Genomic DNA, 27,619 nt, shown 5'->3' on the forward strand with positions numbered 1-27,619 from the left:
GATTGAGAGTTACATGCTAATTCATAATTTATTTTTTGTTTTTAAGAAACATTTTCTGCAAATGGAAATTCTTGTCACTTGCCAACTTTTGTTTTATGTTTTTTGCCACACCCTGCGATGCTCAGGGGTTACTCCTGGCTCTGCACTTAGGAATTAACCCTGGCGGTGCTGGGGGGGACCATATGGGATGCTGGGATTGAACCCGGAATGGCCACGTGCAAGGCAAAACTCGTGAGAGCAGTTGCCACAAGAAGAGTCACAGGCCTTTGGAACTTGGGCCTGCTGAGACGTTGTAGTCAAACCCCAATTCCTGACATTTTAACCAAATGAACTGTAGCACAGTCTTTTAATTTCCTTTCATTTATATATTTATTTACTTATTTGGGTTTGGAGGCCACACATGGTGATGCTCAAGGGTTCCTTCTGGCTCTGCACTCAGGAATCTCTCCTGGTAGTGCTTGGGGTTCACATGGGATGCCGGGGATTGAACCTGGGTCCGATGAGTGCAAGGCAAGTACTTTACCAGTTCTATTCTTATCTCTGGCCCCATAATAGCCTTTCTTCTAAATAAGAGATTCCTCCTTCCCATCTCTCTGTTGATGTTGTTGTAATGCTAATTGGGGTTTCCCTATCTGTGTATTCTGTCCTAGAGCTCCCTGGGGGTTGCCCACTGTTAGAGGCACTTGTCATAGCTGGTGGCTGCTCTTTTGGACTGGGAAGACGGTGTGGCCACACTGCCCATACATCCTTTTGATCTCTGTGTTCGCTGGGGTTCACAACCTTTAGCTGCAGTGTTTGCAAAATTTTGGCTGCAGTGCTTGCTTGCATCCTTTGGGACAGTGCAGCAGAGACCCAGACCTGAGTTCAGCGTGGGCTGGCAACTCCAGGGATCAAACCTGTGGACTCACTTTGGCGAGGCAGTTGCTTCAGAACACAGAGCTGGCTCCTGACCATTTCAAAATTCTCTCAACATCAGCCTTTTCATTTGTGAAGTGACATAATTTTCTTCAACAGTGTATAGCTCAAAATTTGGAAGTAAACATGTGCAATGCATTAAGCACATAATAGGAGCTCAGAACTGGAGGTTATTATTATTTTTTTGCTATTTTTGGTTAGGGGGCCTCACTTGATTGTGCACAGGGCTAATTCCTGGCTCGGCTCTCAAGGATCACAACCTGGCAGGCTTGTGGAATCTTCTGGACCCAGGTGGGCTGCAAGGCAAGTGCCCTACCCTCTGTACTACCTTTCTAGCCCCAAGAAATGGAGTTTTAACAACAAATAAATAGAGAAAAGATATTATGTAATATGACTGGGCCCAGTTTGATTTGTATGGGTTCTTATTGTTCTGTGGTAGAAAATTCTAGGTTAGTTTATAATTTCATTATTATTTGGTGCATAGCACAGCGGGTAGGGTGTTGGCCTTGCACGCAGCCAGCCCGGGTTTGATTCCTTCTCCCCTCTCGGAGAGCCTGGCAAGCTACCGAGAGTATCCCGCCCATATAGCAGAGCCTGGCAAGCTCCCCATGGTGTATTGGATATGCCAAAAACAGTAACAGCAAATCTCACAATGGAGATGTTACTGGTGCCTGCTTGAGCAAATCGATGAACAACGGGACAACAGTGCTACTATTATTTGGTGAATGGGTTCATATCCAGTTATATAAAAACAGAAAAGGAACCTGAGATATATTCAGTATTGCTAGATTTAGAATAGCAACTGCATTTAGGTTTTCTGTCTTGCACACCTAGATTCTACTTAGCCTTTGAAGAGAATAAAAAGCACCTTTTCTCAGCCACATTTTCTGAGCATATATTAACACAAATGGGCTGGAGTGAAAACAGAGCGGGTAGGGTGTTTGTCTTGTATGCAGCCGGCCCGGGTTTGATTCCTCCATCCCTCTAGGAGATCTCGGCAAGGTACGGAGAGTATCCCCACCCGTACGGCAGAACTGGCAAGTTCCCCATGGTGTATTCAGTGTGTCAAAAACAGTAACAAGTCTCACAATGGAGATGGTACTGGTGCCCGCTTGAGCAAATCGATGAATGGGAGGACAGTGCTACAGTGCTATGTTAACACAATGAAATTTTTGACACAATGAGGCAAAACTATATCAAAAAACTGTACATCTAATTTTCTGTTTGTCTTGGGAGCCACAGCCAGTAGTGGTTGGGGGATATTCTTCGATTGATGCTTGGGAGTGGATTCCAGGGGTCCAGACCATTTGGGGTGGGATTTCAGCCATGGGTGCTGTCTCCCAGCTTGGACGATGCACCCATTCCATGCGACCCTCTGTTGTAGATAGAATTCTGTTTCTTATGCATCTGTCCTTCGTAGCAGATCATATACTTTTTTTTTTTTTATTTTATTTATTTTTTTATTTTTTATTTTTTTTTTTATTTATTTATTGAATCACTGTGGGAAAGGTTACAAAGCTTTCAGGTTTATGTCTCAGTCATGCAAATATCAAACACATTTCCCTTTACCAATACTTATTTTTTACCATGAAGAACCCCAATAAAACCCCACCCTCCACCCCTCCCCGTCCCTGTGAAGCAGATGAATTCTAGTTAACACTCTATCTGCTTTGATTAGATTCATTGTTTCAATAAAAGATTCACCACTATTATTTAGAGTTTACCCCCCCCCCCCCAAATCAGACATGCTGAAAAAGCATTGTGAAGTGATTTGCTTTCTACGGCTGGGTTCAAGAATTAAATGTTGGTTTTGGATTTCTGCTCTTTTACCTATTGACCCTGGAAGTATTTCTACTGAAAGTCAGATAGTTAAGAAATTGGTTTCTGTGTTCTGGAGTCCTGGCCGTGCTGGAGAGCCACTCGCGGGGGGGCAACCGGTGGCCTCGGTAGGGCGTGAAGGGCGGACCGAAACGCCCCCCTTCCCATGAGGTTTTAGTCGCCCCCACACTCCCGGCTCATACCTGCTGTCCACAAGGCTCCCATGTGGCCGCCATCTTTCTTTCCAAAGAGGAGAGGGCGAATGGGGCAACACCCTTTCCCCTCCGGCAGACTTGATGGCCTGGATCAATGCAGAGTCCGTTCACTTTTCTGCTCCAAGCTGCTGGGTTCTGCATTAAGTCCTTGTGCTTCTGGGGCCGTGGCCGTGCTGGAGAGCCGCTCGCGGGGGGCAACTGGTGACCTCGGTAGGGCGTGAAGGACGGACCAGAACGCCCCCCTTCCCATGAGGTTTTAGTCGCCCCCACACCCCCGGCTCATACCTGCTGTCCACAAGGCTCCCATGTGGCCGCCATCTTTCTTTCCAGAGGGAGGAGGGCGGAAGGGAGCAACACCCTTTCCCCTCTGGGCAGAAATGATTGCCTGGATCAACGCATAGTCCTTTCACTTTTCTGCTCCAAGCTGCCGGGTTCTGCATTAAGTCCTTGTGCTTCTGGGGCTGTGGCCATGCTGGAGAGCCGCTCGTGGGGGCAACTGGTGGCCTCGGTAGGGCGTGAAGGGCGGACCGAAACGCCCCCCTTCCCATGAGGTTTTAGTCGCCCCCACACTCCCGGCTCATACCTGCTGTCCACAAGGCTCCCATGTGGCCGCCATCTTTCTTTCCAGAGAGGAGAGGGCGAATGGGGCAACACCCTTTCCCCTCCGGCAGACTTGATGGCCTGGATCAATGCATAGTCCGTTCACTTTTCTGCTCCAAGCTGCTGGGTTCTGCATTAAGTCCTTGTGCTTCTGGGGCCGTGGCTGTGCTGGAGAGCCGCTCGTGGGGGGCAACTGGTGACCTCGGTAGGGCGTGAAGGACGGACCAGAACGCCCCCCTTCCCATGAGGTTTTAGTCGCCCCCACACCCCCGGCTCATATCTGCTGTCCACAAGGCCCCCATGTGGCCGCCATCTTTCTTTCCAGAGGGAGGAGGGCGGAAGGGAGCAACACCCTTTCCCCTCTGGGCAGAAATGATTGCCTGGATTAACGCATAGTCCTTTCACTTTTCTGCTCCAAGCTGCTGGGTTCTGCATTAAGCCCTTGTGCTTCTGGGGCTGTGGCCGTGCTGGAGAGCCGTTCGTGGGGGGCAACTGGTGACCTCGGTAGGGCGTGAAGGACGGACCGGAACGCCCCCCTTCCCATGAGGTTTTAGTCGCCCCCACACCCCCGGCTCATACCTGCTGTCCACAAGGCTCCCATGCGGCCGCCATCCTTCTTTCCAGAGAAGAGAGGGCGAATGGGGCAACACCCTTTCCCCTCCGGCAGACTTGATGGCCTGGATTAACGCATAGTCCTTTCACTTTTCTGCTCCAAGCTGCTGGGTTCTGCATTAAGTCCTTGTGCTTCTGGGACTGTGGCCGTGCTGGGGAGCCGCTCGTGGGGGGCAACTGGTGACCTCGGTAGGGCGTGAAGGACGGACCAGAACGCCCCTCTTCCCATGAGGTTTTAGTCGCCCCCACACCCCCGGCTCATACCTGCTGTCCACAAGGCTCCCATGTGGCCGCCATCTTTCTTTCCAGAGGGAGGAGGGCGGAAGGGAGCAACACCCTTTCCCCTCTGGGCAGAAATGATTGCCTGGATTAACGCATAGTCCTTTCACTTTTCTGCTCCAAGCTGCTGGGTTCTGCATTAAGCCCTTGTGCTTCTGGGGCTGTGGCCGTGCTGGAGAGCCGCTCGTGGGGGGCAACTGGTGACCTCGGTAGGGCGTGAAGGACGGACCGGAACGCCCCCCTTCCCATGAGGTTTTAGTTGCCCCCACACCCCCGGCTCATACCTGCTGTCCACAAGGCTCCCATGCGGCCGCCATCCTTCTTTCCAGAGAAGAGAGGGCGAATGGGGCAACACCCTTTTCCCCTCTGGGCAGAAATGATGGCCTGGGTTAACGCATCGTCCGTTCACTTTTCTGCTCTAAGCTGCTAGTTTCTGCATTAAGTCCTTGTGTTTCTGGGGCTGTGGCCATGCTCCAAACTTAACTGATTTTCAGGGAGAAAGATTGGGTGGTTTACTTCTCATTGATCACTTTGTATATAGAGAGATGTTCCTTCTCTTATTCTGAACGTTTCAAAGATGGCGCTGGGGGGCGGGCTGTGGGCATGACTTCCGGGATCAGAGGTTACCTGGGAGGTGTAGTCCGGCAGATTTGAGAAAAAGTCCTCGTTCCTGCATACTCGAGCTGTGTTTGTAGAGGCTTCTGGTCACCAGGGTTCCATCTGGGGGAGGCGGGATGCGGCGCCTACTCCATCTGGAACTTGCCGGTGCTCTCGGCTCTTTTTGGAACCTGTTTTTTCTTTTTTCTTTTCCTCCGGGATCCCGCACCCTCCATGTGTTCCTTCTCTTATTCTGAACGCTTCAAAGATGGCGCTGGGGGGCGGGCTGTGGGCGTGACTTCCGGAATCAGAGGTTACCTGGGAGGTGTAGTCCGGCAGATTTGAGAAAAAGTCCTCGTTCCCGCATACTCGAGCTGTGTTTGTAGAGGCTTCTGGTCACCAGGGTTCCATCTGGGGGAGGCGGGATGCGGCGCCTACTCCATCTGGAACTTCCCGGTGCTCTCGGCTCTTTTTGGAACCTGTTTTTTCTTTTTTCTTTTCCTCCGGGATCCCGCACCCTCCATGTGTTCCTTCTCTTATCTCATATACTTTTTAAAGATAGTTTCCAGTAGCTTCATATAAATCCTTTGGAGCATTTTTAGTTCATCTTTGTACTTTATTTTTGTGTGAAAAACTTTTGTAGTACACTTTAAAAATGTGAGTAAGTGAAGCAGGCATTATAGTTTAAGACCAAATTATTTCATGAACTGAATAGTTCTATTTTTCAACCTAAACTGAGAGTAAGGCTTAGGCTTTTAGAGTGCTGTCCTTTATAGACTATACTCCTATGCATAGAATGACAGTAATTCTTTGTTGTGAATACATTTTTTTCATTAATGATGTTTCATTCATACATGGTGGTGTTATGTAGTATGTATTGTGACCCCAAAATTATTCTTGATAATGTTAGTACCTGTGAGGCGGTGTCTCTATGTAGCGTCTGTTAATTTAAAAGAAAAAAAAAACCCTATTAAATAGACTACTGTATAGCCTTTGATTCCTCCGCCCATCTCAGAGAGCCCGGCAAGCTACCGAGAGTGTCTTTCCCTCATGGCAAAGCCTGGCAAGCTCCCCCTGATGTATTCGATATGCCAAACACAGTAACAAGTCTCACGGTGGAGACGTTACTGGGCCCGCTCAAGCAAATCAGTGAACAACGGGAGAACCGTGACCGTGATACCTACTCTTAGCACTCATTTCTTGTCAAAGTGATCATTTTCAACTATTATTGTCAGAATGGTCCCTTGTCTATCCTAACTGCTCTTCACTGCTCACCCAGTTGTAGTAAGCTTCCAACCATGGACCAGTACTCCTGGACCCCTTTTCTACTGTCCTAGGATATTAGTCTCATACTATGTTTTTTTTTATATCCCCAAAATGAGTGCAATCATCCTATTCCTATACCTCTTCTTCTGACTCATTTCACTCAGCATGATACTCTCCGTGTCCATCCATTTATAAGCAGATTTCATGACCTTATTTTTTTTTCCTGGTAGTTGTATAGTATTCCATTGTGTAGATATACCATAGTTTCTTTATCCTTTTTTCTTATCTTTATTCTTTTCCTTATTTTAGTCTCCTTGATTGATGAGGATTTTTATCTCCAACTTTTGCTTTACATTTTATTGTTTGTTTTGTTTTCTGGGGTGGGGGGCTATACTCAACTGAGCTCGGGGCTCTGTGCTTGGCTATCACTCCTGAAGTGCCGGTGATGGTATCGAACCCAGGTCACAAACATGCAAGGCAAGTGCCCCGCACTATCTCTCCAACCACCCCCTGCCCCGAAACACACACTTTAGTTTTCTTACTACAGATTGAAAATAGTTGGTGGTAAATAAAAGATATTTTATGTTTTATTTATTTATTATTCTGAAAAGTCACAGAATTGTTCTGTAACTCCCTAACTCTGGAAAATCCCTAGATTGTGAATTTGTACTGCTCAGCAACTAGAAAACACCTCCGAGCTTTGCGGTGTGGTTTCAGCTGAGTGAGGACAGTTTGGCTGTTGGACTCTGTTGTATTCTGATGTGCTGCTTAAATATGGGAAGCAGGATGGAAAGTTACTATTTAACCCAGTATTAGAATCTTAATTCAAAATGTGAACACTATAGCATTGTAGCACGGTCCTCCCGTTGTTCATCGATTTGCTCGCGGTTGGGACCAGTAACGTCTCCACTGTGAGACTTGTTGTTACTGTGTCTTTTGGCATATTGAATTCATCACGGGTAGCTTGCCAGGCTTTGCTGTGTGGGCGAGATACTCTCTGTAGCTTGCTGGGCTCTCCAAGAAGGGGAGGAATTGAACCTGGGTCCCAGGTCGGCCGCATGCAAGGCAAACGCCCGACCCGCTGTGCTATTGCTCCACAAAATGTGTGAACAATATACGTTAAAGCTATATATGTGTTGGCCTTTATTTTAAACATTCCCTTCCACATAGAAAGTAAAAAATAAATATTTGAAATGTTTTTTTTTTTTCTATGGTAGCACTGTAGCACTGTCCTCCGGTTGTTCATCAATTTTGCTCGAGCGCACCCTGTAACATCTCCATCATTGTGAGACTTGTTGTGACTGTGTTTGGCATGTTGAATACGTCATGGGGAGCTTGCCAGGCTCTGCTATGTGGGCGAGATACTCTCGGTAGCTTGCCAGGCTCTCCGAGAGGGGCGGAGGAATCGAACTCGGGCCGGCCTGGCTGGCCACGTGCAAGGCAAACGCCCTACATAAAAATTATATTGTCAGTAGTAGCAGCATGTTTTTAGAATGAATTTTGGGGATATGGGCTGTAGAGGGCTACTCCTGGCCCCATGCAGAGAACCTTGTGTGCTGGGACAGGATTCCTTCCATGATGCAGTGCCTGCAGCCCTCCTGTAAGCCTCCCACACTCCTGGCCCTGCAGGTTAACAGCTGTGCTGAAGTACCAGGGAGCGGCATTACAAAGGCAGATAGATGTTAACTTGGAATGCCAGCTTGCTTTTCTGCAAACTTCCAGAAAAATAACTAATTTCTTAGCTACATTGCTCATTTCAAGAGATTATTCATAAATTTATGATAAAACATTAAAATTGTGTCCAAAGGCATATTTTTTAAATACATGAATGTATTTCTTTGGAGCTACAAGGAAGGGGTGTGGGGATATATAGAGGCTGGGGAAGATTTTATGGTGAGTACGGAACTTACTTTTCATGCAGCTCACCTGGGTTCAATCCCTGGCACCATATATGGGCCCTTGAAGCACTTTCAGGAGTAATTCCTGAGGACAGAACCAAGGGTAAGCCCTTAGCACAGCCAGGTGTGGCAAAACAAAAAACCTAAGCGGGGGTGGGGAGGGCATTATTTAATACTATTTATACCGTCATACGCTTCCCACTGTCATACCTATGGCCCATTTTTACTGAGAATTTTAATTTTTTTTTTTTGCTTTTTGGGTCACACCTGGCGATGCACAGGGGTTACTCCTGGCTCTGCGCTCAGGAATCACCCCTGGCGGTGCTCAGGGGACTATATGGGATGCTGGGAATCGAACTCGGGTCAGCCGCGTGCAAGGCAAACGCCCTACCCGCTGTGCTATTGCTCCAGCCCCAGAGAATTTAAATATTTTTAAAAATTAAAAAAAGTAAAAACTTTTAGAATCTTTATTTATTTATTTATTTTAAATATTGTTACTGTGCTTGGCATATCGAATACGTCACGGGGAGCTTGCCAGGCTCTGCTGTGCGGGCGAGATACTCTCGGTAGCTTGCCGGGCTCTCTGAGAGGGACGGAGGAATTGAACTCGGGTTGGCCATGTTGGCTGCGCGCAAGGCAAACGCCCTATCGCTGTGCTATCACTCCAGCCCACTGTGAGATAGCCGATTACAAAGCTGTTCATGGTTGGGTTTCACTCATACAGTGTTCCAACACCCATCCCTCCGTCAGTGTCACTTCCCACCACCAGTAACCCCAGTTTCCCTTCCACTATCCCCCACCCCCCGCCCCCACATGGCAGGGGTCCCATCCTCTATCTCTTTCTTCCACCCCCCCTTGTCTCCCCACCTCCCTGCCTCCCTCTCCCTTTCCTTCTCCTCCCTCCTCCTCGTTCTTGCTCCTGAGAATTTTGGAGGGTGTTTTGGGCCACACCTGGGGGTGCTCAGGGGTGACTCCTTGCTCTGTGCTCAGCGATGTCTTCTGGTGGTGCTCAGAGGACCATATGGGAAGCTGGGGATTTAACCTGGGTCAGTTGTGTGCAAACAATAGCCCTTCCCATATACAATTGCTCCAGTTTCATGAGAATTTTTTATGTGACCCTGAACATGTATACATATATAAATATTACATTTGCATATACTCACATATATACGTATTACATATGTATATATAGCCATACACAAATGAAAAAGAAATTTAGTTTCAAACAATATTTTAAGGGGTCAGAGAGCTAGAATAGGGGTTAAGGGTCACCTGGCATGATGCTGAGCCCAGTTCAGTTCCTGGCATGGTAGGCAACGGTCCCCCAGGCAGCACCGGAGTAATCACTGAGCACTGCCAGCTGGTGCCCTAAAGCAAATTAAAAAAAAGACAAAAGGAAACTTAATTTTTTTAAAAATTTTGGTGCCACATGTGGTAATACTCAGACTTTCTCCTGGCGGTGCTGGGGCGTTGGGTCATATAAGATGCACGTGGGTTGGCCATCTGAAGAAAGAGGCTTCTGACCATTTCAGACGTAAGGATGCTGGGGTGATGGGGAACTAAGGTGTTTCTGTTGCTTATTTTTCAGTGCTGGGGATGGAGCCCAGAGCTTCAAATGCAGTTGAACTCTGAGCTATATCCTGGACTATAATGAGCTATTTGAAGGGGTGGGGGCCATTCCTGGCAGTGAGCAGGGCCCATAGACATATCTTAAAATCGAATCGGAGTGTGGCCACAGCAGTGGGCTAGGAAGCACTTAACCTTGGTACTGTTTCTTCTGCCCCAACAGTGAAATTTTTAGGGGAATGGTGGGATGCTCAGGGCTGACTCTGGATGTATGTTCTGGGGTCACTCCAGTGGGGCTTGGGGGACCATGTGTGGTGCCAGAAATAGAACCTTGGGTTTGCTGTGTGCCAGGTAGGTGCCCTGTACACTGTATTATCTCTCTAATTTTTTTTCAAAGATAGAATTATTTTTATGAAAGGATCATAGTTTGGAAAGAAAAAAAGAAAGAACTGAATGTACCCATTCATCAAATGTTTGATTTGCATCTACTTTGTATCCAGTCTAGGTCCTTCATTTAAAGAAATTTCAATTTTAATTCTTACGGAAAAGAAGCCAGCCATTATAGTTTACAGCACTGTGTTCTCTAAGTGTCATGCGGTGGGCATATTTGCTGGGAGCAAAGGGGAGAAGGGGATGTTTATATCTTGGAGTGGTCCCAGAGATGAATAAAGAACTGCTGTGAAACTAAAAATCTAGTGACAAGAATGAGAAAAAAATTCACGAGGTCTTTTGGAAGTAGTAGATGGTCAGGAACTGGATACTGATTGTGGCAGGGTGCAATTTTTTGCCACCAAGTTGAAGGTTTCTTTAAGAAAAGCTGGAGTGTGAAAACTAAGAAAATCAGGAGTAGGGCTTTTTTTTTCTTTCAGAGCCGTTTAATATGATCTTGGATATATATATAGCATTTGAGGCCTCTGTGATGAGATATTAACTGAAATATTTTTAGGCAATTTAAAAATGAACTGGTTTTAGAAAAGGAGCTGGATGTATAAATTGTGGTGGAATTTTCAGGTCGGTAAGTAGCCGTGTTCGTGAGAGAAGTTGAGGTTTAGCTAAGAGGTTCAAAGCCGGAGACAGAAGGATTTCTACATTTAGTTGGAGACAAAAATAGGAATTACCAAAGGAAATGATATCTGCCTAGTAAAATATCACATCTCTTTAAAAAATAATGAAATCATGCTGTGGGCTGGAACCAGGATGGAGGTAGAGAGTATCACACCAAAGTAAAGTGAGTCAAAAGGAAAAAAGGGCCCGAGAGGTAGTACAGCAGGTAGGGCACTTGCCTTGCATGTGGCCAACCCCGGTTTGATCCCCGGCATCCCAGATGGTTCCTTGAGCTCCGCCAGGAGTGATTCCTGAGTGCAGAGCTCAGGAGGAACCCCTGAGCATCTCTCATTGAGGTCCCAAAACAAAAGAAAAAAACAATGACAAAAAAGATAGGAAAAGGTACCGAATGATGACGTTCACCTGGGGAATATAAAGAACCAAAGCAAGAAATAGGGTAGTCCCTAAGGGAAAGAAGGTCCTAGAAGACACCAGAGGACAGCGATGTAGGAAGTGGGGAGAGGGCTGAGATCCTGCTGGTGGAGAGTGGTGGAGAGCATGCAGGCAGACTCAGTATTATAGAGCTGTTGGGAGCCACACTGCCAAATTAATTCTAATAATATTAAAAACAAAAACACTGTCCTCCCGTTGTTCATCAATTTGCTCGAGTGCGCCCAGTACATCTCCATTGTGAGACTTTTTGTTACTGTGTTTGAATATAGAATACGTCACGGGTAGCTTGCCAGGCTTTGTCGTGCGGGCGAGATACTCTCGGTAGCTTGTCGGGCTTTCTGAGAGGGGCGGAGGAATCGAACCCGGCTCGGCCAGGCTGGCTGCACGCAAGGCAAATGCCCTACCGCTGTGCTATCGCTCCAGCCCGATAATAATATTAATAATAATAGTAACCACAACTACTAACAAGTGGATGAGCTAAAAGAAAAGGCCATAAGAGAAGGATATCAGAGATACTTAGGGAACTGTTTTAAAGAGGGAATGTTCAACTCTGATTCTAAATAGGCATGTCAGGCATAGGATCTTATATTTATGTTCAAGGCATACCACATGCTGCTTTTTGTTGCTGTTTTTTTTTTTTTGTTCACACCCAATGGTGCTCAGGGGTTACTCCTGTCTCAGCACTCAGAAATTACTCCTGGCAGTGCTCAGAGGACCCTATGGGTTGCCGGGGTTTGAACCTAGGTCAGCCTTGTACAAGGCAAATGCTCTCCCCACTGGACTATCCCTCTGACCCCATATTCTACTTTTTTGTAGTGGTTTTCTACCCTAACTCATAAATAGACAATAAATAATCATGACATTAAGGCATCCTGATGATGTTGTTCTAAAGAGAAACCTGTTTTATTTATTTATTTTTAAAATTTTCCCCTTTCTTGAAGTATGGAACCTCAAGGTCTTTGTGATAATGGAAACCAAAAAACTTATTGGTAAACCGCTTCAACCTGCAAGACCTGTTCGTCATCTGGCTTCTCCCCCTGGTGAGTAACCTCGTAACCTGGGCTATCTCTCTCTAACTAGGACTAGGTTAGTGACTAATTAGAGCCGAGCTGAATGAAAGAATGCTGATGGTCGCTATGCACATAAATAATGAAGAATAATGATCTCTATTTGAAGAACTTCAGAGTTTCACCCCAAAAAATGGTCCTCAAAAAAAAAAAAAAGAAAACAACAATAAAACAACAATAACCTCTCTCCTTTCCTCTGTGATTCTTCTTGGTATCCCTAAGACCAAGGCCACGTAAACGCTTTGCTGTCCTGTACACATGTTAGCCCTCAGTGCTTACTGAGGTTTGCATTCAGAAAAGGATTCTGTTTTATATACTTTTAAATTATTTTTGGTCTTGGCTGTGCTCAGAGCTTAATACTGTCTCTGTGCGCAGAGGTCACTCCTGGCGGGGCTTGGGGACCAGAGGAGGTGCTGGGAGTTAAACCCAGGTCATTTGTGTACTGGGCAAGTGCCATAGCCACTGTCCTACCTCTCTGGCCCCAAGGATTCTTTTTTAAATTGTTGCTGGTATTTATTTATTTATTTATTTATTTATTGGTTTCTGGGCCATACCTGGTGGTGCTCAGGGCTTGCTCTTGGCTATATGCTCAGGGATCACTCCTGGCATGACTTGTGGATCCTATGTAGTTCTAGGCATTGAACTGGGGCTGAGTATAAGTCAGATAACTTGAACCCCTAGACTAACTCTCCATCCCCAGAAAAGGATTCTTAATAGGCTACCAGTTCACAGTCTGGGACAATGGAAGCAAAGGTCTTGACTGAGAGTAAGAGTGTGTGTGTTTGTGTGTGTGTGTGTGTGTGTATGTATGTTGGGGTACCCTGTGATGCTAGGAGCTTACTTCTGGTACTGCCCTCAGGAGCAGTACTTGATGGGGCTTGGGAGACCATATAGAGGGTGTCCTGGGGATCCAGCCTGGGTCAGACGCATGCAAAGAATGCCCACTGTGCCACTGTCCTGTCACTCTGGCCCCTTTGCACTTTTTTATGTCTCATTTTTAAAGTGAGTACAAATTGTGCCCTGTAATTATAATCACTGCAGAGCAATCATGACACAGAGAGAATTAGCCTTATTAGAGATATACTTAATGCCAGAAAAAAAATGATGTGTAAGGGCAGAACATTACTTACTGATTAGGGTCTTGGGCTGGAACCTTAAAAAATGTAATTCTGAGACTTCTGAAAATCTAATTTCAGAAAGCCCAAATGAACAAATTCTAAAGTTATTTTTTCCCCCATAAAACAAAATCCTTTTGTACAAATACTTGGTATTTAACTCCCGAACTAGAGCATTCATCCTTTCATTCTGTTTATTATTGCACAGTGCTTTTGGTGTTTTAATTAAGTGATATCCATATAACCATTTAAATTCTCCTTAACCTGCTGTTCCTCTGTCTTCTTATAAAAAGCAAAAACCAGACCATTTATTGGGTATAAAGATGAAGCAGGAAAAAATAGGAATGATGCCAATTCCTCAATCCAGCATTGTTTTCCACTCAGATTCAAGAAAGATGATCTCCACTTGTCATGTCTCCTCTGGAAGTGGCTGTGATTTCACTCATCACTTAATCACTTAACTTCCCGTTAGTCATCCATTTGCTCGAGCGGGTGCCAGTAACGTCTCCAAATGAGACCCATTGTAGTTACTTGTTTTGGCATATTGAATACACAACGGATAGCTTGCCAGGCTCTTCCGTGCGGGCGGAATACTCTCGGTAGCTTGCCAGTCTTTCCGAGAGGGATAGAGGCTTTTGGGGCGACCTCTAATCGCCCTCGTAGGTGTTACCATATTTGAACCCTATCAAATATGGTACGGCAATTCCGGAAGATGGGTATTTAGTGTCTTATGATGTGTTGCGTGGCCACTTTGCGGCCACGCAGGTCCGGAAAGCGTCCTGGAGTGTGGTGGCAGCTGGGTAGTGGAGGTAGTGAGCTGTGATTTAGGCTAGACAAATGAAGGGTTTTCTGCACCATATATTTTTTTAATTTAATATTTATTTATTTATTTAATTTTTATTAGTGAAACACCATGAGGTACAGTTGTAGACTTATAGATTTTTGTACTTGGGTTTCAGTTATACAGTGATCGAATTACCCATCCCTCTACCAGTGCCCATTCTCCACCACCACTAATCCTAGTATCTCTGCCACCCCCCAACCCCCCCATCCCACCCTGCCTCTGTGGCAGGGCATTCCCTTTTGTTCTCTCTGTCTCTCCTTTTGGGTCCTGTGGTTTGCAAGAGAGGCATTGAGTGGCAGTCATGTTCAGTCTATAGTCTACTTTCAGCATGCATCTCCCATCCTGGGTGGATCTTCCCAACACCCTTTATTTGGACTGCACCATATCTTATTGGCGCTGATCCTCTCGTCTAAAACTTCACTGAAGAAGCAGTTGTGTAACGCCTCTGATTTTATCCTAAAGGGATAAAATTTTATCTTGAACTAGCCTGTGTAAATTACTCTTCTCTTACCTCCTGTTTTTCATTGATCTTTACCTCTAAGGATGTCACAAGCATAAACGGTGGTGAGCAAGTACCCTGATGATCTCTAATTTATTTTATTTATTGATTTATTTTGCTTTTTGGGTCACACCAAGTGATGCTCAGGGTTTACTTCTAACTCTGCACTCAGGAATTACTCCTGGTGGTGCTCAGGGGACCATATGGGATGCTGGGAATTGAACCCGGGCTGGCCACTTGCAAGGCAAACACCTTACCCGCTGTGAGATCGTTCCAGCCCCTGAACTCTAATTTAATTTTATTTTTTTCAAATCCAGTGAGGCGTGGTTTTCATTTGGTAGAACATTTTATTAAATCAGAAATTAATTTTGATCTTAATTAACCTTTTTTCTTCCCCATACTCTCTAGACAGCTTGTGTTTCCAAAGGAATCTCTTCATATTTTTTTTAAAAACACACAGATTAAATTACTTTCTCCTGTGAAGCTCTGCCAACCCCAAAGTCTACTCCCCTAGTATTTTCTCTGTACTGCTTAACTTATTTTTAAGGTCATATCTTATGAATTTGTCATGTAGTCATGATTTATGGATTTGAGTTCGTTGATCTCTAAACTCTTTCCACACTTGTATACAATCTCTAACATTGTGTCTCAGTTGCTGAATAATTGAGCTATCAGAAAACAATTTTAAACTGCCTGGAATGTCTTGGGTGTTGACTGGTGCATTGAAGTCAAGGACATTTTAAACAGTTACCTTTTTATTTTCCCTCACAGGAGCAGTATTTCCTTTCAACTTTCAAAATGAATATCCGTGTAGCGCTCAGTGCTTACAGAGTGGAGTTAGCAGAGTAAGTCTTAGAAATGATAATAAATGAAGTATTTAATCACTGAAAAATAACATCTGCTGGATGGCTATTGTTTGCCGGGTACCTTGCTTAGTTGTTTGTAAACATTAGGATCAGTCTCAAGCCCTTACAGAGCAAAGGAAATATGCACTATAGCTCTTTTTTTTAAAAATTTAATTTTTATTAGTGAAACACCATGAGGTACAGTTGTAGTGTAGACTTCCAAATTTTTGTGCTTGGGTTTCAATTCTACAACGATCAAGTACCCATCCCTCCACAGTACCCATTCTCCACCACCACGGGTCCCAGTATCCCTCCCACCCCCCATCCCCCCACCCCACCCTGCCTCTGTGGCAGGGCATTCCTTGCCCAGTTTTTTTTCTCATCTAACCATGTGATACACACATGTGCTGTCGATATTTTTCCTGTTACATACCTGTGTGCATATAGGTGTATATAAGCTCACTAGAATTTGTGGCCTTTTAATTTTTAAAAATAAGGGGCTGCTCCAAGCACTGCTGAGGACTTGGGGGTGTAGGCAATGCTCTGTGTGGCTGCGTAGACCCGTTTGTTTGGCTGCTGGTCTTGTGTGTGCTGTTAGCTGGTGCTACACAGGGTCCACCATGCTGGTCCGTCAGCAGTTCTGATGGGGACACGCGTTGGGAATCAGATCTGTCCACGCAGGGCGGGCAGCCAACAAATCAATTCTCCATGCCCTCGTACAGCTTTTTAATAGACTCTCCTTTCATCCTTTCACATTCTTGCTCTGTTGTGGCTTGCACCGTAAATGCGTTACACAACACATTTCTACTTTTGCTTTTGTGTGTTGTGTTTCAAACTTGCTGAAATCCAAAGTTGATCCGATTGTAATCCAACCCATTTCCAGCATTCTCTCTCTTCATTTCTCTGTGTGAAACCCTGTTTATGGGGGTGTTCCTTCCATGGGCAACCCGTTGGGTGTGTGGGTTACTGAGTACTCAGGGGAGTGGCCTTATGGTGTTGGAGATCGGACCCCAGCTTCAAGGCTTGTCCTCCTGCATTTCAGCCTCATCCCTATTCCTGAATCCATGCTTCTGCATGGCAGCGATGGGAATCTGTTTCCTGTCTCGGGCCCTTGATAGAAATATTTAGTGTCATTTGCTGCCCGAACCATATTAGCAGAGAAGCTGCAGGCCACCAAGGAGAAGCCTGTATCCGTGTCCTGTCACGCCCCGTGGGCCATATGGAGGGACTGTCCCCAGCCCTGCCATATGGCGTATGTTCTTTCTTCCAGGAACATCATTTTAACTTAAAAAAAAAAAAAGTTACTACATATTTGAAAAGTGCGACAGCAGCAGCACTTGAGTTTTCATGGTTCTGTGACCTGATTGGGCTCAGGTGACTGTTTGTCACCAGGTCAGACATGTGTCTGGACCCCGGGAAACCTCAGGCTGGCTGACAGATGGTTCACACTCAGCACTGCATGCTCTCCTGTCTGCAGGCCAGGAGTTCAGCTGCTGCCCATCCTGGAGGGGACGTTGCCAGATGTCCTCCCCATCTGTCTGAGACTTCTTGTGCCATGCATTTAAGCTCTTGAATGAGTATCCAGAGACTCAGGGGATGGCTGCTCTCACAGCTTGCATTGTTACAGAGCACAGCACCATGTCTTTATAAGGCCTGTGACGAGGGAAGTGGACACTGGACACTTTTGATCGGCTCAAGGAAAATTTGTTTTCTTTCACCCGTGTTAGAATTCTTAATTTCCCCCCCCCCCACATATTTCTAAAGGTTTTTAATAAAAATATTTTATAGGAGGTATTTTACATCACAGAAATAAACTGCTGATGGGTTATGTCTTTATTCTTGTTTACTTTTTGTCTTTGAGGTTTTAAAAATAAGATAGAACCTTCTATTTTCATTTTGGGAGTGGAGGCTGGTGTGCATTAAACTTTTCTCTATTATCATAGTGATTTATATATAAGTAACGAGTCTGGTAACAGTATTTTATTTTTCACTTTAAAATAAGGAATGCATACGTAGACTCTTTGGAAATACATTTCAAGAGCCTTGATTTGACCAGCAGTTTCCTCAGCAGATTTGCTTGACTCAAATCTGTGCAGCGCTTGAAAGGTCCTAAATTAGCTTTGTTATTTCATGGACCTCAGCACAAGTTGTCTTTATTTTTTTCTCCAGTAATGATCCTGTTTAAAACAAATACTATTTTTCTGGTGTCAGGTTACACATGTAAGGCTTTGTCTCTGCTGAGAGGCATCATATCTCTTGTTCCATAAATAGTGTTTGCCACTTTTTTCCTGATTGGCACGACTGCTGTTTTTTTGTTTTTTTCTTTTTGGGTCACACCCAGTGATGCACAGGGAATGCTCTGGCTCTGCACTCAGGAATCACTCCTGGTGGTGCTTGGGGGACCCTATGGGATGCTGGGAACTGAACCCGGGTCGGCCGTGTGCAAGACAAATGCCCTACCCGCTGTGCTATCGCTCCAGCCCCAACTGCTGTTTTGTTGTTGTTGTTGTTGTTTTCAGCTATAGGGAGACTTCCACTCACAGGCAGTGCCACAGAGTAGAGCCAGAGAGGCAAGATTTTCAGTTACAGCTTTGATGGAGCTGAGCTCTGAGCCAGGCTTCCAAATGCAGCTTTTCATGGTGGAACCCTGCAGGGCCACCCCCCGACTCTCAGACAGTGGGATTCGAGTAGGACTCCTGACCTTCAGCCCCTGCTGGCTGTTTGCCCCAGGAGAGCCCCTTCTTGCAGGGCCAGTGCAGCCCTGCCACGGAATGTGCTATTCCTCCTCTTCCTCTCTAACATACCCTCTCAGCCTCCGGGGTTCAGGAGGGGACATCAGCCTCACCCTTGTGTTCTGCCGGCTTTCTGCCAGGTTTTATGGGATTGTGAAACAAACTATGTGGCCATCACTGTGACATTTCTCTCCCTTACTAAGAGTTGGTAGAAAAATGTCTCTGGGTGGGATAAAAAAGGATTGCTGAAATTTTAAAACCTGATTTAAGAGTTTTTTTCCCCTCTCCCCGCAACCAGTGTAAGACGAATGGCATGCAAGCCTTTACTCAAGGTCTTAATGAACAACAGCAACATCAATCTCCAGTTAAAAAAGGTAAACATCTTCCTGTAAATCTCAAATGGAATGTCTTAGCCACTGATATTCCGTCAATATACATGTAGTTTAGTTGCAAACCTAACTTTATAATCAGTACATTAGGATACATTATATCTTTTATATATCCACTTTATTTTCCTTTGGGTGTACACATCTTGGAAGTACTCAGGGCTTTACTCCTAGTTCTGTCTGTGCTCAGAGATCAGTCCTTGTGTGACTTGGGGGGTACCATATGGGATGCCAAGAACTGAACCCATCAGCCATCAGCCACTTGCAAGGCAAGTGCCTATTATGCTTGTACGGTCTCTGTGACCCCAATTTTACTATATTATTTTGTGAGTTTGTTTTATCAGTGAGTCTCTCAATTTGCCTTGAAAAAAAGGGCAAGGGACTTCTAACGACAGAGCAATAATAATGGCTTAACATAGAAGAGTTTATTTTAATATAATAAATTGATATGCTGGTTCTGCTGAATACAATTGCAGTTGCAGTTACAACCATCCCATGTTGGGAGCAACTCAGTAAGTTGCTCCCAACACAAGGCTCAAGAAGAATGTTTCTCCCCACCACCTGCAGCATCCCCAGAACCAAGAGTTACAACCTCACCTGTTGGGGATGGTTGGGGCTGTGGGGGAGTCGGGGAGAGGGCTGGAACAGCAGATTGGAACATAGCTCATGACCACCCAACCAAGGCAGGGCACCGGCCCCGTCTCTTGCCTTTCTGCAGGAGTCTGTTCTCCTTAATCATATTCATAGTATTGCTCTGCGAGGAAACCAACCCTTTTACAACAAATGGTCCTGGGAAAGCTTTTCCCACATTCATCAGAATAATCTATAGTGTTGTGAAATGTTTTTCTAAACAGTAGAGTACCTGAAAGTCAAAATAACTCATTGATACATATATTAGAAGGAGAAGGAGTATTGCATTTTTCAGACATGAAAGCAACATTGATGTTCTGTTTCATCTGCATCAGCAACCTTGGGTGGTGACCCAGGTGTATCATCAAAAGAGCAGTAATATTTTGAAAGGAATGTTTTTGATCAGTAGGTCTTCACAGTTCTCAAGCGAACCCTGTTGTGAACTGATAAGCTATCAGGATTTGTTATCAGATTCGTAGAACACAAGTAAAATCGATGTAGTAGAATTCTCGAGAATTCTAGGGCTTTGAACAGCAAATGAGTGTTGACTTAATAACTTAAGGTCACCAACTGCATTAACTGTGAGCAGGACAGTTGGCTTATCTTGGACGCCTTGTGGTTGTTGGGTTTTGACCTCCTTCCTCCATAGCCATGATGAACATTCTAGGTGGTGTTTCCTTCTGGCTTAAAACATTTCATTTTTGTCCGCATTGAAATGTGCTGTTCAGTGTAGTCCCCACTTATAAATTAAGTTCTGACTTGTTAGAGTCCAGATAAACATTTGCTGCCTCACTTTGCACTTTTATGTTACGGAGATGGATTCTTCCTTAAATCTCATGAGCCAAACTTGGTGAAATTCACACTTCTCTCCGGCAGCCTCCTCACCTCTGTAATTCTGTGAAATTTTTCTCAGCCTACACAGAGTTGAAGAGATTTAGGATCTTGCTCTTGATTGATTGTTCTTGGCGTTAAGGAATGTTGTGACATGCTTGATCAACTCTCTGGACACTGGAGCTTTCTCCATATCAGAATAAGGTTGCTTTTTCCTTTCTCGTCATGTATTCACTGGAGTGGCAATTTTAATTTCCTTCAGGAACTTTCTCGCTAAATTAACAACTTAGCGAAGACCTAGATTTCAGCGTATCTTGGCTTTGGACACACATTCTTTCATTATAAGCATAATCATTTATAGTGATTTGTAGTGGAAGATATACAACTTTATTACGTGAGCCGTGGAGGCCACTGTAAGATTATGAATTGGCCTTATTTCAATTTGTGGTTCCTGAGGGAGGCAAAGTCGTGAACTAAAGGAGCTGTTCACTGGTGTGTGGAGTAGCCATCTCACGTATTTATTAAGTTCATTGCCTAGTATGGACACAGTGCCTGGCGTCTCCAAACAGAAACCCTCTAGCATCAAAGATCACTGATCACAGATCATCATAACAGATACAATGAGAAAAAAAATATTTCTAGAATTGCAAAAAATGTAACACAAAAACTCTTAAGTGGGCATATGCACTAGTAGACCTAACTTGGGGGGTTACCATCACACACATCAATAAAGAAAATCAGTGTCTATGGAATGTAGTCACTGTCTCCGTCCTCCCGTTGTTTATTGATTTGCTCGAGCGGGCCCAGTAATGTCTCCATTGTGACACTTGTTGTTACTGTGTTTGGCATACATCATGGGTAGCTTGCCAGGCTTTGCCATACGGGCGAGGTACTCTCAGTAGCTTGCCAGGCTCTCTGAGAGGGGCAGAGAAATCGAACCTGGCTCACCTGGGCCAGCCGTGTGCAAAGCAAATACCCTACCCACTGTGCTATAGCTCCGGCCCCGTGGAATGTAGTAGAATGAGAAATTCTTGTAGTTGCTTGCTTTCTCTGCTTGGTGGATAAGTATTCCACGAGAGCCGCTTTTAGTTTTCTATTGAAATTACAGTTATTCCAGAAGCCAGAGATACTAGACAGTGTTGTGCAAAATTGGGCTAGAGCTGTAGTACAGTGAGGTAGGTTGCTTGCCTTGCATGTGGCCAACTCAGTTTTGCTTCCTAGGACCCTGAGTGAAGCTCTGAGGCTGTCCGGAGTGATCCCTGAGTGCAGAGTCGGGTGTGAGCCCGAAGTACCATTGAGTGTGGACCCAAAACCAAGAAAGTTGAGATATGATAGATAAGTGGTAGGATTGTTAGTAAAGTCTCATGCATACGTTGTTCCTATACCACAGCCAGTGCCATCATTCGAGTGTTGTATCAACACTGTATCTCTTCACTATTGATGGACATTTTTCTTGTTCTCAGTTTCTGCTATCATGAGAAATTCTATGAAGATTTCTACAAATGTTCCATGTGCAAATATGTTTTTATTTCTCTTGGCTAGAAAAGGGATAACTGTATCATATGAATAGGTGAACGCATAACCGCATGAAAAATTCATTCTAAAATTAACATCACTGGAAAAATTTGCAAATTGAATGGCTCTCACTCTTGCCTGTGTGTTGGCATTGACAATTATTACTATTTTTTTTCAGTTTTAGAAATTCTAAAATTTTTTCCACTATGTAAACCAGAAGTTTTGTTCCTAGTTTTATTAAAGGGAAATAAATGTATTTGAACAAAAAGGGATTACAATATACTATATAATACAGCATAATGTATTTCATTTTTTAACCATTTTGATCCAAAAGGCTTGAAGTACTCATAACATTTTCTAATTTTCTAGTTAATGCCCATCGGATCTGCGGTGATAACCCTTCAACTCCAGTGTTAGTCATTTCTGTTCCTTCATTTTTTCCTGATTTTTAATTGAAATTTATCAATTGAACTGAGATTTATGTATGTCTTTTTTAAAAACTCCATTTTTCTTTTTAATTACACGTTTTTTTATATTTTGATAATTTCTCTTATTGGTTATCGATATGCCAGACACAGTAACAACAAAGTCTCCAATGGAGACGTTACTGGGCCTGCTCGAGCAAATCGACGATCAACGGGAGGGGCTCTTATTGGTTGTGGTATTTATTTTATTTGAGAAATTTGTAAGTTTTTATTAGAGCGTTTCTTTTCTTGCATTCCACAAAGCTGATGTTTCATTTGGTATTAGGTAGATAGATAGGACTGGAGCAGTAGCACAACAGGTAAGGTGTTTGCCTTGCACGCAGCCAACCCAGGTTCCATTCCTCCGCCCCTCTTGGAGAGCCTGGAAAGCTACTGAGAGTATCCTGCCCACATGGCAGAGCCTGGCAAGCTACCCGTGACGTATTTGATATGCCAAAAACAGTAACAAGTCACAGTGGAGATATTACTGGTGCCCACTCGAACAAATCGATGAACAACAGGAGGACTGTGCTACAGTACTAAAGATACAGGTTCTATCTTACCTGACAGTCCCTATAGGCAGGTGGGTGTCTAGCACATGTTTCTTGAATGTATTTTGATTATATTAAATTTTAATATGTTAATTTGACTTTGAATTCACTTAGATTTTGTTTTGGCAGAATCTGAATTGCTCATTAGGGGCTACTGGTATTCCACTTCATCGTACTAGACTTGAAAATCAGGTGAAAGAAGACAGTGATCACCAATTTTACTTTTTTTTATATTTTTAAATTTTAATGTAGGAGTATTGCTATTTATTCAGCCATTGATTAGGCTGATTGAATTGGGCATGAACTCCACCTTACTTTTTTTCCCCTTTTTTTATAAATTTATTTATTGTCACCGTGAGAGCAGTTACAAAGCTTTCGGGCTTAAGTTTCAGTCATACAATGTTGAAACACCCATCCCTTCACCACTACCCATTTTCCACCACCAAATACCCCAGTATACCACCCATTTCACACCCTCCCCCTACATGTGGGGCAGATGATTTCCACATTCTCTCTACTTTGATTACATTCAACATTTCGATGCCAGATCCACCATTATTATTTGGGATTTTACCCCAATAGTCAGATCTGTCGAAAAGGCAATTGTAGACAATTTGTTTTCTTTTGCTGATTATGAATAACATATGACATCACACAGCCGTGCTGCACGATTTTGGAATTCCAAAATTTTAACAATTAAATCTGGAGGGATTCCTGCCAAAACCTGCTGGGTTCCGAGATTTGTTACTGAGTCTCTGGGATCCTGGCCATTAAGCAGCTTGATCAGGAGCCAGAGAGGCTGCTCGTTCGTGGCAACCCGGGGTCTCGTTGGGGTGGGGAGGAAAGGGCCAGCCCCACCCCCAGCCTGTGAGGCCCCCACGTGTCTCATCACTGAGGGCCCAAACCTGATTATCCAGTGACCTCTGGTGGATGGTGGCCACCTACCTGCCAAGGGGGAGCAGACAGAGGGACAGCACCCTTTGCCCCCTATAGTGTTCCAGTGCTGGTAACCTGCTGCAGGGAACAGACACTTTTCTCCAAAAGCTGCTGGGTTCCGAGATTTGTTTCTGAGTCTCTGGGATCATGGCCATTAAGCAGTTTGATCAGGAACAAGAGGCCTTGCCTCCAGCTACATAGCTGAGCTGGAGGTGATTTGTGGGTGTGCCTCCCACATACTTACCTTTTGGATGTTTACTTTCTTGGTAAATTTGGCCCCAAGTTGTTGGGGTCTGGCCAAAGGCACAGCAGCAATTTTGGAGTATCTAGAAGTCTGAAGTCGCCATCAGGCTGCTGATGCTCTCGCCTCACAGGTACAGATTGACCTACTGGCAGCACCATACCCCCGACTGATCACCAATTTTAAGAAATCATTCTAATTCTTCCACTTTTCCCCAAATATGTGACTACTTTGCTCATGTAAAAGGAGAGTTGGAGGTAGTAGACTTTTAAAAAATTATTTTATTTTTTAAATGTTTCCCCCCCTAGAGATTATAAGATAAATTTCCAAAGCAGCTTTTCTCATATTCCTCCAAACACATGCGTTTTATAATCTTCAGAAGAAATTCCAAAGTGAGGTATACCATAGAATTTTTTTTTTATCGAATCACCATGAGATATACAGTTAAAACGTTGTTTATGATTGAGTTTCAGTTATATATTGTTGAATCCTTTCACTGGTGTCCCAAGTTCAATGCCCCTCCCCCTCCCCACCAGTCTCTATGGCACTTTGCTGCTGCTTTTTTTTTTCCTTTTAGGTACTGTGGTTTGCAAAATACTGTTACTGAAAGGGTACCAAGTAGATGTTTCATTAAAAAAAAAGCATTTTTTTAAATAAAACTTTACCTCCATTATATAAGATAATAGATGTACTTTTTAAGAAAAAGTTTTCTTAAAGTTTATAAGGTTTTCTCTAAGTTTCTAAGTGGAAATTTGAGGAAGACCCCAAAACAAACAAGTCAGAATGTGATCTGGGTGAGTTCTGTGTCCTTTCTAACGTGACCTTTAAATTTCACAGAGCGAATTAAATACAGCAGAGATTTCCTGTTGAAGCTCTCAAGTGTTTCCATCAGCAGAAGAAAACCAGACTTTCTGCCTGATCATCCCATTGTTCTCCAAAAGCCAGTGAGCACTTTCCCGATCTTTACTGGATCATAACCTGTAAATAGTTCCCTAATTTTGTATTGCTTCATTCTAAAATATTTGTCTCAAATGTTTTCATTAGTTTACATTTTTATCCCTTTCATTGTGCAATAAAATATAGAAAAATGTACATTTAAAGATGTATAACAGTGGGGCCGGAGCAATAGTACAGCGGGAAGGGTGTTTGCCTTGCACGTGGCCAACCCGGGTTCAATCCCAGGCATCCATAGGATCCCCTGAGCACCACCAGGAGTTATTCCTGAGTGCACAGCCAGGAGTAATTCCTGAGCATCAGAGGGTGTGACCCAAAAAAGAAAAAAAAAAGTATAACAGAATCATCATTACCACGTCATAAATAGAATGACAGTTTTGTTTCAGAAATATTTTTCTACTGAAAGGGCATGCAAAAAATATTCCAAAATTATTTAAAAAGTTATTATAATGTGTTTGCAATGTTCTTGACATTAATGGTCTTGGTAGACAGTTACCTCACCTCACTACCACCAGAGTATCAAGACAAGGCAACACCACCTCAGCTCCCCAGAGCGACCCCCAAATTAATGTTTTTATTGTTTTTCCCATTTTTCCCGTCACAACTGAAATTGCTCAGTTGCTCCAGCTAGCTCTGTGCTTACCCTGCAGCCCTAGCTCTCAGGCCCCCAAAGTACCTCATAGTCATTGCTGAAGTTCTGTCGTTTTGGTTTATAATTATATTTTGTAACTCACCCGGATTGGATTTGACTATATAAGGTGAGGTTTAGGGATTCCCTTCCCCCATCCCCAACCATAGATTCTAGTAATAGCTCGCACTATTTACTGAGAAGTGTAATTCTCTTTCACATTTTGACAATACATGTGTTGTCTGAATCCTCACTGTGGCTAGTTTTTTTTTTATAAAGCATAAAAAAAGCATCCCATTTCTTCAAGATGTTTTCAGAGGGAGTGGTGAGTTGGCTCCCAAAAGGTGCTCTGGGGACCCCGGTGCTTATCTGGGGTCAGTTGTGTACAAGGCAAGCACTTTAACCCCTGTAGCTTCTCTTCAGCCTTTAACTTTGTGTGTGTGTGTGTGTGTTCTCAGCCCTTTGTATTTCTGAACCACTGTATTGAATTCCATTAAAATAAGCATACAGTAAACAGACACAAGCATCTTTTAGGATATTGTGAGTTTTGCCATCCGACTTGATTGGAAATTGTATCTGCATTAATGTGTACAGCTACATGATTCAAACATGTAGACAAGTCATTTAGAGTTTTTTTCTCTCTCTTGTTTTTGAACCACACCCAGCAGTGCTCAGGGCTTACTCCTAGCTCTGAGCTCAGGGCTCACTCCTGGCGAGCCTCAGGGGACCACGTGGGTTGCCTGGAATTGAATCTAGGTTGGCCATTTGTCAGGCAAGCTCTTTCTTGCTCCCAATTCACTTAACTTTCTTAAGACCAATTTTGCACTTGCAGATAAGGATGATAGGTACCTGGTTCACAGAATCAAATGAAGAAGTGGGGCTGGACAGATAGTATAGGGTTCTGATGCTTACCTTGCATGCGGTTTACTGGGACTGTATATAACCGCAGCACACACCAGGGGTGAGCCCTGAACACACAACCAAGACTGGCTCAAACACAGAAAAAAAAAATAGTGATTAGTATGACACTTACCTCTGATTATGAACTCAATCAATTTTTTATTTGTCCTATATGGCCTTTACTTACATTTTCACCAAAATTTGAATTTGAGTTTTGGCGTTTTCATAAGCACTGTTTTATTTAGATAAAAGAAACTAGGATTCTATTGAGACAAACTCATAAATGAAGGTATCCTGTGAATGGGTTGTGCTCTATATCTCGGGGGGGGGGGGGGGGTTCTTTAACCTCCCCAAATATAGCTTAATTACAATTAACATTTTTAGCATGGTAATAACGTTTATTCAAGTTTTTTAAATTTAAATGTTCTAAAGACTTAATGTTCTAAAGACTTAAAGAGGAAACAGTGCATTAGGATTCTAAGAACTTGTCCTGTTTCCTTTGTTCTGTAAAAACAAGTATAAACTTTAGTGCTGTATAAAATAGTTACTTTTTCATTTGACTTCTTTCATCTTTGACTTTTTGTTTTGAAAATAAAATTTCACACACATTTTGAATAGATTTTACACAGTAGAATTTATTTTTGGTTGATGCACTGAAACATTTTTTTTTTTCAAGAACTAGATACCACAAATACAAAACAGTAGGTTTAGAATACAATACTTAAAATGAATTAGGTAAGCCTTATTAAATGCAGAAGTGCTTATTATCTGACAAATTCCGGTTGCCTTATTAATTTCTATAGTAACATGCATTTGATCTGTGTCACAGCGTTTACTTTGATTAACTATTAGTAAAAACTCCCATGTAATTGGTAACTTTTTTTTCTGTATTACAGGAAAACAACCAAAGTTTCAATTAGCATTTTTAAGAACAGAGGAATCTGAAGATAAAGAATTTTTCATTTTATATTTTGGACACCTGCAAATGAAGTGGATCTAGTGACAATAACTGTAATGGACTGTGACAATTTAATTTTGATGGTTGGGTAATTGGTTTCTCCTAAAATGAGAAAGAGATATTTTAAAAAATTTTCTAATCAGTTTCAGCTTTGCAGGCAGTTTCCTGCATAAATTGAGAATGAACACTGCACACTGCAGGAATCTGGCTAGTAAAGGGGAAAACTGTACTTAGAATTTTCATGCTACTTGCATTTTGTT

General features: G+C 43.6%; 1 protein-coding gene across 1 annotated transcript; it reads left to right on the forward strand.

The window, feature by feature from the left end:
- Positions 1-5,576: 5,576 nt before the first annotated feature.
- Positions 5,577-27,321, forward strand: CUNH8orf88 (chromosome unknown C8orf88 homolog). Its single transcript, XM_056112562.1, has 6 exons — positions 5,577-5,693; positions 12,205-12,303; positions 15,560-15,633; positions 18,664-18,739; positions 24,757-24,863; positions 27,298-27,321. Exons 2-6 carry the CDS (start codon positions 12,231-12,233, stop codon positions 27,319-27,321), a joined length of 354 nt encoding a protein of 117 aa, XP_055968537.1. The 5' UTR covers positions 5,577-5,693; positions 12,205-12,230.
- The last annotated feature ends 298 nt before the right edge of the window (positions 27,322-27,619 follow it).

Source organism: Sorex fumeus, unplaced genomic scaffold (assembly GCF_029834395.1).
Source record: "Sorex fumeus unplaced genomic scaffold, SorFum_2.1 ptg000002l, whole genome shotgun sequence".
Taxonomy (NCBI): Eukaryota; Metazoa; Chordata; class Mammalia; order Eulipotyphla; family Soricidae; genus Sorex; species Sorex fumeus.

Coding starts and splice junctions, on each gene's coding strand:
- CUNH8orf88 (XM_056112562.1), top strand. CDS start 12,231: ATGGAAACCAAAAAACTTATTGGTAAACCGCTTCAACCTGCAAGACCT. Junction 12,304..15,559: donor TCATCTGGCTTCTCCCCCTG/GTGAGTAACCTC, acceptor TTTCCCTCACAG/GAGCAGTATTTCCTTTCAAC. Junction 24,864..27,297: donor CCATTGTTCTCCAAAAGCCA/GTGAGCACTTTC, acceptor TCTGTATTACAG/GAAAACAACCAAAGTTTCAA.